Source organism: Xyrauchen texanus, chromosome 22, assembly GCF_025860055.1.
Source record: "Xyrauchen texanus isolate HMW12.3.18 chromosome 22, RBS_HiC_50CHRs, whole genome shotgun sequence".
In the NCBI taxonomy this organism is placed as follows: Eukaryota; Metazoa; Chordata; class Actinopteri; order Cypriniformes; family Catostomidae; genus Xyrauchen; species Xyrauchen texanus.
This window is the reverse complement of record NC_068297.1, coordinates 8,126,672-8,138,812: the sequence shown is the minus strand read 5'-3', so window position 1 is coordinate 8,138,812 and position 12,141 is coordinate 8,126,672. Positions and strand designations below refer to the sequence as shown.

Genomic DNA, 12,141 nt, shown 5'->3' with positions numbered 1-12,141 from the left:
ATGAAAGTGTTTGCCAAATGAATGAATGCAAATGTTAAGGTATTTACTGACAGGCTAAGAATGGGGTTAGAAGACACAGGTTGGAAAAAACTTGAAAGAGGCTCTGACCTTCTCTAAGCAGCGCAGCATGTTCTGCCTGTCTTTCAGCTTCTGTATACTGATGATGATCTTGTGCCGTGCCCCTTTGGTGACTTGCTATATCAGAAGAAATCAATATTTAAGACAATGACATACATTAAAAAAGATTGATAGCTGAAAGCTTCTCTGGGGTTTCTGGTGTGAAATTATGTGAAGCTGCAATACCATCTAACATAAATGTACAAAAGATATACGTAAAAGTCTGAGACCACTAGTGAAAATGCAATTGTTTTGCATTATTTATTTTTTTAATTCAAAGTTTTCATTATATTATCCGCAGGACAAAAATAAAAATAATATGAATGTCAGAATTTCTATGTATTTGGTATGCCCCTCTTTTAGAACTGGCATGGACTCCACATGTTTGTGTAAAACCTGATGATCCATGTAATCCTTATAGAGCATCTTAAGTGCTTCAAGGAAATCTGACCTTTTATACAAAGGAGTTGATATGGTCATTGCAACAAATTTGCTTACATTTGGTTAATGATCTAGAATTTTACATGTCAAACATTTCACATAATAGCCTTTCTTCATTTTAACCGTCTCAAAATCCTAAAACTTTGTTAATTGACATTTTTTTATGGAAAACAAAAAAGCATTTTCATACCCATTGTAAATGTTTGATAAACCTAAAGCAAATTGTAAATAACAATTGTAAATAACGAAATTTGCATTGCTTCATTCAATTACTGCAATCATGATGATGGCTGATTTAATTTAAGACTCCTGGGGGTTCATACAGAGTCATTAGCATTTCAGAGCTCGTAAAAAGGCCAGAGAACCAACCTGCGCTTCCAGCTGCTGCTCTGTCAGTGACATCATCTCATCGTAGGTCATGGTGGAGAAGAGCGCAGCATACTTGTGGAGACGAAGACTCTTCAGCCACCCTGGGACATCTGAGGGCGAAATCATTTTGTAGCTGATGAAGCATCATGCAGGATAATATTTCTTGTGAGCAGAACAGGGGGTGCTGCTGCCTAGTGTAGCTCAACTGGTAGAGCTTGGCGCTTTGATTCCCAAGGAACGCACAAACCGAGATAATGTATAGCTTGAATGCACTTTGGATAAAGGTCAGCAAAATGCATCAATTTAATGCAAATGGTTAAAGGTCTGGGTTGGTTGGAGTCATGGCGCAATGGTTAGTGCATATAACACATTGAGCTGTGGTGCAGGGGTTGCAGGTTTGAGTCTGACCTGCAACATGTCCCACTCCTATTCCCCCTCTTCCAGCCCAATAATTCCCGGTCACTCTCTACTATGTCTGTCTATTGAAGTGATAAAAGGCAGTTATCAAAACTGGCGCTGGAAACCAATTTCTTCACATGAGTTGCATTTCTGGTCTTCTGCGTTTGGAGCATGAAGTGTAGTGTGACCGCCACTTAGGGACAATTCATTGTGCCTTTAAGCAAGACATGTAACCTCGGGTCGTTCCGGGAGGGACTGTAAGCCACATTAGATAAAAGTGTCAGCTAAATGACTAATTGGACCCGTTAATCACTTGCAATAACTCCCAGCTGTTTATTTGGACTTTTAATATAACGGCAGTCAATCTCGTCCTTGTGCACTTGATTTAGTTAATATATCTGTTTCACAACACATACAAATCAGTAACTCACCTCTCATTCCGCTGCCCTCCTCATGGAATGTACTACGGACAGCGGCATGCTCCTCCAGGTGCTCGCTGCCTCCGCTGCCCGAGGACGCAACGCTGCTCTGAGGAGAGAGAGGGGCGTGGTCGGGGGCCGGCCCGCGGGGACGAAGGTCCTCCTGAGACAGCCAGCCTTGCCCCAGAGGCTGGTTAGATCCGCCGCTCATCGGAGGAGTCAGAGACACCGAACGCCTCAGAGGACTGTGCTGCCCACCCTGCAGAACTGTGAAAAAAGACAGTGACACTTGCAGTGAGACTGTGAATCCAAACTTAGGGGCTCGCTTCTGGAAGGACAAGTCAGGGCTGTAAACATTATACTTTTAGCAGCTTAACATTAAGTTCCAACTAATTAAAACATTCTATTTTCTGTCTAGTCAGTGCGTATGAATCAGGGGGCCATTGAGGTAAGAGCTCTAAAATATCTCACATCCTCTCCTGTGATTCTACACAGGGTTACCTATCTTTAAAGGAATATTCTGGGTTCAATACAAGTTAGGCTCAATCGACAGCATTTGTGGCATAATGTTGATCACCACAAAAATGAAATTTGACTCGTCTATCCTTTTCTTTAAAACTTATTAAAAAATTAGTTTATTAGTGAGGCATTTACAATGGAAGTGAACAGAAATGAGAAGCTTATAATTTTATAAAAAGCACTTTTATACTTCTGTTAAAATAAAATTATTTTGTGAGCTGTAAAGTTGTTTAAATCATAATGTTTACAGTCATTTTAGGGTTTGTTGATATTACATCGTCATGGCAACAAAGCAGTAAAATTGGCTATAACTTTACACAGAAAAGGTTAGTAATTTTATCACACTAAAATCATGGCAACACACATATTGTATATGTCTTGTGGCTATACTTTTGAAACTGAGTATTTTAACATCCAAAACTGGCCCCATTCATTTCCATTGTAAGTGCCTCACCATAACCTCAAAGACAAATTTTGTTTTGTGGTAATCAATATTATGCCAAAAATGCTGTCGATTGCACTTAACTTGTATTTAACCCGAAATATTCCTTTAATCAAGGCAATCGGTCTATCCTAATACAATTTTGACTCACTATCATCGTCCTCTTCTTGTTTACATACTTGGTTTGATTCTGATTTGACACTGAACTGATTTGCATGTTTGCATCATTAATATGAGTACCCTTGTTAGTATTAATGGCAGCTGTTTACAACTGTAGCTGGGTAAGTCAAGTCAATTCATTTTTATTTGTATAGTGCAACGTTTCAAAGCAGCTTTTCAGAAGATCAGACATTAACAGAAGATAAAACTGTAATATATATGATGTCTTAGTCATCATTGTGTAGTTTCATGAAATACGATTGTGAATTGTGTTTAAAATAAGTAATTAAATAATAATTGTATTAATAACCCCAGTGAGCAAGCTGAAAGCGACTGTGGCAAGGAACACAAAACTCCATAAGATGATGTTTAATGGGTCAGTTCCCCTCTGGCTAACCTCTGGGTACCGAAGATGAAGGCAGAAAAACCAGAAGCATTGTTTTATTTTACTTGCTTTAAGTTTTTGTCCTTTTGTTTTTACTATAAAACTTCAAAGGAAGAGTTCACCCAAAAATGACAATTCTGTCTTTATTTACAGTACTCACCCTCATGTGGTTTGAAACCTGTATGGCATTCTTTCTTCCATGGAACACAAAAGGAGATGTTAGGCAGAATGTCTACCTCAGTCACCATTCACTTTTATTGCATCTTTTTTGTGTTCCATGTAAGGCAGAACGTCAGACAGGTTTGGAACAACATGGGGATGAGTAAATTATGACAGAATCTTTGGATACATCACAAAAGAGAAGCAGCAATACATTTACATTTATGCATTTGGCAGATGCTTTTATCCAAAGCGACTTACAGAGCCCTTATTACAGGGACAATCCCCCCGGAGCAACCTGGAGTTAAATGCCTTGCTCAAGAACACAATGGTGGTGGCTGTGGGGATCGAACCACAAACATCATGCTTTAGTCCACTACGCCACCACCACTCCATTGCACCACTCCATTGCAATAAGCAATGCATTATGCTATAAAAGGCTATAAAAATTGGTAATTTCGTACCAATTACACTCCATCCTGGTGTCCACAGAAACATACCTAAGACCCCTCTTGTTAAACAGACTTGGATGTGGTTCCTTTTCAGAAAGCAAGTTTCACACCAACCAACCAAACACATCAAACTTTGATGTCAAACAGACACACCAAAAGCTCTAGTGTGAAAGCACCCCTCGAGTGCAATATGTCTGACTATCAGCTTGCGTAGCACTACACAGCTTTAGTCAAACATCCACTAACACAAGTTTATTTGTTTTAACTCACAAGGGTAAACCTGGCACAGCCAAACAAGCTGCGAGTCTTTTCCATTGCACTTACTAAACAGGTGAGCCTGTCTTCTTCTTCTGGAACATTCTATCCCGTCACAGAGAGACGGATGAGGGAAAATAGGAAACAAACAGAATGAGATGGAGAAGATATGTTATAGGCCGTGCAGAGTCCATCCTCTCCTCCTATATGCGGCTGAAAATGTTTGGACTATGTATAGGACTTTGCGGGCTAGTTTAAAATAGGTGCCCAGCTAACATTACAAGTTCCAGTCTCTAAATATTAGCCATTTTCCCTAAATACAGACCACCACAAAGGATACCTTACAAGGGAAGAGATGCAATGGTATGTGGTGCTGGGGAGGAAGGTACCAAGGGTGTGTTAGAGGGTGCTTGTGTGTGCACATTGTGTTTGTTCAATTTCATCAGCTTTCATGATACAGATGCTCATTCATGAAATTTAGTGGAATTCTAAAGGGGATCTAATATAATATCACATTTAATTCCTTGTGATGGTGGAATTTGCCACTGATGCTTTTTTTAATGCCTAATCTATCTCATTGTTTACTCTACATGGATCAACATCAACTTTATAATTGGTTTCTAATAGAGGGTTATCCTACACTCTAAAAAAATTAAGGTACCAATTAGAACCAAAAAGGTCTTTATCAATAACATTAATATATAAGAGCCAGATTTTCACCTCAAGATAGTCAACCCAATTCAATAAAAAAAATGGTTCTTGGAAAAATACTTTTATTTAAAGGTAATACAATTAACCATTGTAGAGATTAAGAGTGTAAACAGGGCTGGACTGTTAATCTGGCATACCGGGCATTTTCCCGATGGACCGATGCACTTTTGTGCCGATCAGGGGTGGAATGGCCATCAGGAGAACTGAGCGGGCCAGAGGTTTGGCTGCGAAACGTGCCGAATGGGCCGCGATAAGCAACAATGAGTCGCTGCGTTATGCAGAACGGACCACAAAAGGTAATGTAAAATCCCGGGCCGATTTCTCTTCCCAGTTAAATTTACACATACAGTTACGGTTGCACAAACACATTCTGTTCAATAAATCTGACTAAATCCAGACGATCTACATTAACCCTATGGGGTCTGAGGGTATTTTGGGCCCTGGAGAACTTTTGACATGCCTTGACATTTGTGCTTTTTTCAGTTGCTTAAAAACACATTAAAGGCTAACGTCTGATAACGCTGTATTCAGCACAAACTGGGCTACAATAATATGTGAGCAACATGTATGTACATGTTTGTGTTTTTGAGAAAATAACGTTTATGCATGTAAGTCACTGAAATAAGGTCATATAACACATACTAAAGATTTGTCCACAAGACTTTGAGATCTGGAAGTGAACTGAATCTTGTAGCCTAGAGTTTTTGCTACAAAATGATGTGAAAACCATCCTGATCACTCATTCATACAAAACAATATAGTAATTTAACTTTTGTAAGACAATTTTAGTGTTGAAAGGTAATATGCGAGGAGGCGTGAATGATCATGAATATTCATTGTAATTCACACATGAGAGACAAAGACCCTCCCCTGGGCCTATAAATGAGGGATAGAGAATGAATGTGAGGAGACTTAATGATCCAAATCAAGTTTTAAGTTAAAAATAGTAATCTGACTATATATATTCTTTACATAAAGACTTTACTTAATTTTAGACCTACACTACCATTAAGAAAAGTATCTTCTGCTCACCAAGACTGGATTTATGTGATACAAAATACAGAAACAACATTGATATTTTGTACTATTTTTACAATTTAAAAGAACAGTTTTCTATTTAAATATATTGTAAAATGCAATTTGTGATCAAAGCTGAATTTTCAGCATCATTACTGCAGTCTTCAGTGTCACATGATCCTTCAGAAATCATTATAATATGCTGATTTTCTAATATGGGCATATTTAAAGTGTATTTTACTAATTTAACCTGAACACATATTTGTAAGCACAAGCTTTGTTGATGATAATGAGGCATTATAAACACTAGATAAAATATAATCTAAACATTCATATTATTTTTATACCATATTACATATCATATTTATATCATATAACATACCATTTAAATACCTGCTTTAGCCAAAACAGCATTTTCATGTAACTAAAACTTGCTTATTAGGACATATTTCAAATGTCAATACTCTGAATTCTGGCTGGCAAGTCTGGAAACAGTCCCACTAGTAAAATATTTACATGTTTATATAAAATAGCATGTCAGCTAATGAAAACTAAATGACTTACTCGTCCGAAATTGTATCCTCGGCTGGATCAAATCACACTTCAAAATACAAACGTTCATCGGCGTCCCGCTCTACTTCTGAGGAAAACTTCCTTAATATACTGGCGCTTTCTCGCCTGTGTATCATTGCAAACGTGCAGAAAAATGAATTAAACGTGTTTACATCAAACCTCTGAACACTGTCGGGGACGTTTACCATTTGCATTGATCGTCTCAGCACATTAGAGTATGAATGGGGCGCTCTGCTGGTGGGTGTGATCACATTACATTTAATGAGCTCAGCCAGCTGAAACATGTACAGCGCTTTTTTTCATACAGATTACATTGCAGAAGAATATTTGTTTTAAATTTGAATTGTTTTATTAAAAAGTAGACATTTTAAGCTTTCTTTAGACATATGTTTCATGTTTGTGTGATAAGTATTCGCAGAGTTTCAGTTCATTTTTGTGACATGTTTCTGAAATATGCTCGTGAACACAGAGAATGCTGAAAGCTCACTGTGGAGCGGAGGGGGGCGGGCCGGGTCGTAATATCGCGCGCCCGGTCCCCAATCGGCCTGATGAGGCGCGCGAGGGATAAAGGCAGCCGGTGACAATGGTTCGAGAGAGAAAGAATTACAGGCATGTCCGTCGTGTGTGTGTTTGTTTAATATTTGTGTATTTTGAGTTCAGTTTGCATTAAATGATGATTTATGTTGACAAGCCAGTTCTCGCCTCCTCCTTGCCCATCCTTAACCGTGATACACTCACCCTTTTTATTTTCTTTATTTTACAAAAGCACAAGATTTTGTTGTTATTGTGAGTGTACACAAATAAAAGTAGACCCATGATAGTCTCTAATGATGTCTTACACTTATCTGTATACCCCAAAATGACGGAGTATTTGAAGTTGTTTCTGCTGTAATAACGAAAATATCCGCCGGCGCGTCCGTAGACCCGAGTGTTAAGAAGGTTATTTTCAGCAAATAACCGTTTGAGTTCTGTTCTGTGTAATTTAATTACAATTTGAATGAAATTTAAATTAGATTTCATGATGATTGTTTAAAAAATGTATCGCAATGCCCCATTTCCGATAAATATTTTATAGTTTATGGCAATTATTATAGATAAGACTGATTGTGGGAATCCAGAGAACGTTTTTACTAAATAAAACCGCGGGTCTCTGCATGCAAAGCGAGTCTGCTGTTCAAGCTACAACTGCGCGTCTCACGACCCACAGACGAAATATGAAACTTTGGCTTACCTGAGGGAGAAATTGCTATCTCTGTATGTGAAACTATCACATTTTTACTCAGTAAGGAACTGAATGTCCAGATGCTTAAGGGTATTTTATACAGTATGTGGCAAGCGACAAGCTTTTGCTATCTGGAGTATGTAGCACACACGCAACAATGCATGCAACTGCTCAACAGCTCAATGCGAAAGTGAAAAAAATGTATCGCACTCGATTACTTTGAATACTGTATTCCGTTTTGCATGCAAGTGAAAGTAAAACAAATGATGGCTTTTATATCTCTATAAAATTGTTTAACCACATAGATAATTTATCCTCAATAAACAAGATTGGTCGCCACTGGGCAGACATTTTTTCTGAAAAGATGTTTTCCCATATTTCTTTTATAAACTAAAATGAGTAATCATGTTGAACTAGTTCAAGAAAAAATTAGACCTGGAATTTAAAAAGTTCAGAAGCCAATCTCTGTCAGCTTGAATTATTTACATATTTTTATATTATAGCTGTGATTTGGGTGTCTGTTGGCTTTAGATATAGTTTGCACAATTGTTTTGTTGTTGTTATTCCATCATAAAATACATAAAAATTAATTAGCTAATTAATACATTTTAGCCAAACGTGACTTCGCCTCAACAACCTTATGCAAGAGTTAAATCATTTTTCTGATTACACAATTAATCATCAGAATTTTTTTTTAGATTACTCGATTACCAAAATAATCGAAAGTGACAGCACTACCTACAACCTTAGGTTGCTCAAGCCAGGTTGTGAAATCAGTCCTTTGTGCTTTTGAAACTCTAAGCAGTCAAAAATAAAGAGGATCTGGTGGAGCAGTGCTTTAAATGTGCCCTTATTTATATCCTCAGCTGTCACCTTCATCAGGAAAAAAGACCCTTGCATTCTTAGCTGGAAATATCCGGCTCAGACCACAGATATGTTCAATCTGAATATCTTTGTTACGCCCTCAGCACAGCATAGCCGCATGTACGCATTTTTTCCTCTTGTTTCGTAGGCCAAAGTCCTCAGACATCAGCGACTATCATTGTTCCGAACACTCCTCCACAACAGAGATACACTTGAAGTGATAAGTAAAACATCTGAACTCTTGCAGACACATCCAGTGGAAGGTCATGAACTACCTCATGAGGAAATGGGTGGGGATTTGAAAAGCATCTTTGAACATGTGTGGTGGGTGATGCTGAGTCAGTTATGTCAGTGCTGAAGGAGATGACAGCTTACTGGTCTGGATCTGCAACTGTTTTAATCTTACTTACTCAAGATGTATTTATCCAATAAACCACATTCAAAACAAGTGCAAGTTAATATTAAACACTGTGGTTATAGACAGACTAAACAACAGGAGTCAGACAGTCTTCAAAACCATCCCATGTTAAGCCCAAGGAGACAAATAGTCCACTCACTTGTGTTGGTCCCACTGCTTGTACCCACAGCGTTAATCGTAGAGGGCACAGAAGATGATGGGTACAGAGAGAGGTGCCCGTTTTCGCAGCCCTGTTGCTGCTGCTGCCAACTTCCAAGTCCAGAGTCCCTTGAGCTCTGCCAGCCGTTGAGGCGGTCATCTGAGCCATAGCGTTGATGATGGGGGTAAAGATGCAGAGGTTGCCCATGGTGAGATGAGGGTGCTCGTTCCAGGGAGTCTCCAGCTGCTCGGGCAGCCGCCCGTTCCTCAAGGTGGTTAAGCCACAAGGCGAGGTTTGCCCGGTCTTCGAGGGAGGTTGCGGGGTGGATGAGGGCATAGGAGAGAAGCTGCCTGCTTTCCTCCAGGTGGCGGCCATGTTCGATAGTGTGCCCCAAGATCTTAGGCAGAAGACTCATGTACTCCACCTTGGCCTCTGCATTGCCCGGTTTAAGGAGAGGCAAATGGGTGAGAACCAGAGAGATGACCCGCTCTTTTGGCTCACTCTGCCACTGACTGATTACCACTGTAATGAAGAAACAGAGGAACAGATTAGAAAATTAATAGAAAAAGGCTCTTCTTGGGAAGTACTGTCTAATATAGAGGGAGAACTATGTACCAAAGCAGGAAACTTAGTTCACAAAAAACAACAGGCCGGGTGTTCTTTCTCATAATACATTATATTAATTGTAGGAAACAGTATTTAAACAGGCAACAAATGACTCATATGTGTACTAAGCAGGCATTATGTGCCGTTTCTGGTGTCAAGTTAGGAAACTTTTCTGTCATCACTGAAAGCGAACCACACTTTCAGTGAAAAGAAAAAAGCCAAATATATCCCAGCAGGACATATTTGATGATCGGGATTTTGGATCTGTGGGCGAGAATACCCAGCGTACACATAAGAGAACCCAAATGGCTGACAAAACGTCTTGAGGCCAAAACATACTCTTCCACGCAAGCATGTGAACGAAGATGACTCCAGCTAAACAAGCTCGATTTCATGCGTTGTTGCATTCCAAAACATGTCAGACCACAATTTACAACAACACAAGCACTCGGTGCATTCTCAATGTTGAAACAAGGGGCTCTTTAGTAGACATTATTCGTTTTCTGCTTCTATAGTGATTTTTCTCTTTCAAGCCAACTACTGTCATTATGGCACGACAGTTTAAAGAGAATAATAATGAGAACGTAGGTAAAGTCAATATTTATTGCTAACTTGCCTGAATAATAACACATACAGCTTACTGGCACACACTGTTAAACCTTACTGTAGTTTATAGGGTAAATAACTGTAAAATTGCATCATGGGAAATTTCTGTGACATCACTCAGTAATTACACTAAATTGTAAATATAATTAATACAGTAACAAACTGTAACTACAGTTAATTACTGTAAATGTATGTCGGCGTGGAACCCACAACATCTTTTCCTGAGGGGTGTATGTCCTTCTGTGTGCATCCTCTTTTTTTATTTATTTTTTTTATTCATAAATTATTTATTCATACATTTCGATAATTATTTGCATTAACACACACAAAGGCATACTCTGTGTGATTTCAGAGCACTTCTGGGGAAATATTCTGCATGTATGAATTAGCACCTCTGCCCAGTGTTGTCAACTTAGCAACTTTTTGACCTCTTTAGCGAGTAAAAGAGCCCACTATTGACAATTTTAGTGACTTTTGTAGTCTGCTTTAGTGACATTCTTCTACATCTGGCTACACAAAAAACATCAGCTCTATCGTGAGTGATGTCTCATTTTTCTCGGTGTTCTGCCCCTCTGTGTTTCAAGTAATATGACTGACCTGCATGCCATCAGGAGTGGATTTATGTGCATTCAGATGTTCTATAAATCGAATGATTGACGAGCTTACGTGTTGGTATTTGTTGCGACAATCTCAACCTCAATTCATGTGCACGCTCTCCGTTTAAAAAAGTCAGCCTACAGCGATAGAAGAGCATTGAGAAATTATCTAGCAGGGCGAGAGAGAATGGATATGAACCCCTGACCTATAATAAAGTGTAGAGAAAAATTATATGAACAGATGAGGTGTCACTGTCAAAAAGTCATTATAACACTGGCACAAGTAATACACACTGATGTTTCAGCATCACACAACATGTTTAAAAATAAATAATAAAAAATAATCCCCAACACTACACTGCTGCCTACTCCTGGACGATATTGCTATGATAATTTAGGACTTTGTCTTTGTTCAATAATACAGTTTAAATACAATTAAATAAATACATAGAAATTCCCCACTGTCTGAATGTCTGACAAGTTCAATTAGTGATAGCTAAATTATTAGTAGTTGAATTGTTAAATCTATAGTTCAATTAAAAAACTAAAACATGGTTCTACACCTTTAAAGAATTGCCGTACCTCTTTACGGCAATTAATTTTCATAAGTAAGTTTGACGTCTTACATAATAAATTACCTCATCGCGTGATTAGCTACTTTTAGCAACATCTCAACGAGCCTTTGAAGACTTCCCATGAGAAATAATTGGCAACACTGCCTCCGCCATCAGTGTTTGTTGTTGCGCTCAGTTTACAACTGCAGGTAAGTTAACCGATTAAACTTGCCTCTATATTATTTGAAATTCTAACGTTTAGTATTGGCAGTAAGATAAACTGTATATTTGGCAATGATACTGATCTGTAATCTTGGCTCTGTTCCTTCTCTGTTTCTCTGATGCTCAGCGCAGCTGTCTGTGGGAAGCTACATGAGCAGATCAGAGTCTCACAGAATTCAAGTGGAAAACATCAAATTAATTAAGCACAAGGAGTCATAAGACAATGCTTCCAGCTAAACTGTTATAGAGAAATAAGAAAAAGACAAATGTTATGGAAAGGATGCCATTAAAGGTTACTTTGGTGCTATTTACAGAGGACGCGTTCTTGCTTTTCCATCTGCGTTATTTTTAAATGTGTTGGTATATTGGGAGGTCTTTTGTAGTTGAGTCACGTCTTGCGGTTTCTTTCTAGCATTGTAAGTGTTGCGTTTTTAATTTGGTGTGTCACGTTGAAATGCGCCTTGAGACCCACAAGCTCTTTTGGGCACAAGAACGTG

At 38.6% G+C, this 12,141-nt stretch overlaps 1 protein-coding gene across 1 annotated transcript in view; it reads right to left on the bottom strand.

Annotated features, from left to right (window-relative positions):
• The window catches only part of LOC127662242 (protein Smaug homolog 1-like), a 65,467-nt gene that overhangs the window by 19,392 nt on the left and 33,934 nt on the right, over nt 1-12,141 (bottom strand). Inside the window, exons 3-6 of the mRNA XM_052153352.1 lie at nt 9,061-9,582; nt 1,758-2,012; nt 928-1,037; nt 109-195 (exon numbers count right to left, since the gene is read on the bottom strand). Coding sequence (XP_052009312.1) covers nt 109-195; nt 928-1,037; nt 1,758-2,012; nt 9,061-9,582 — 974 coding nt within the window. The remainder of the gene's footprint in view (nt 1-108; nt 196-927; nt 1,038-1,757; nt 2,013-9,060; nt 9,583-12,141) is intronic.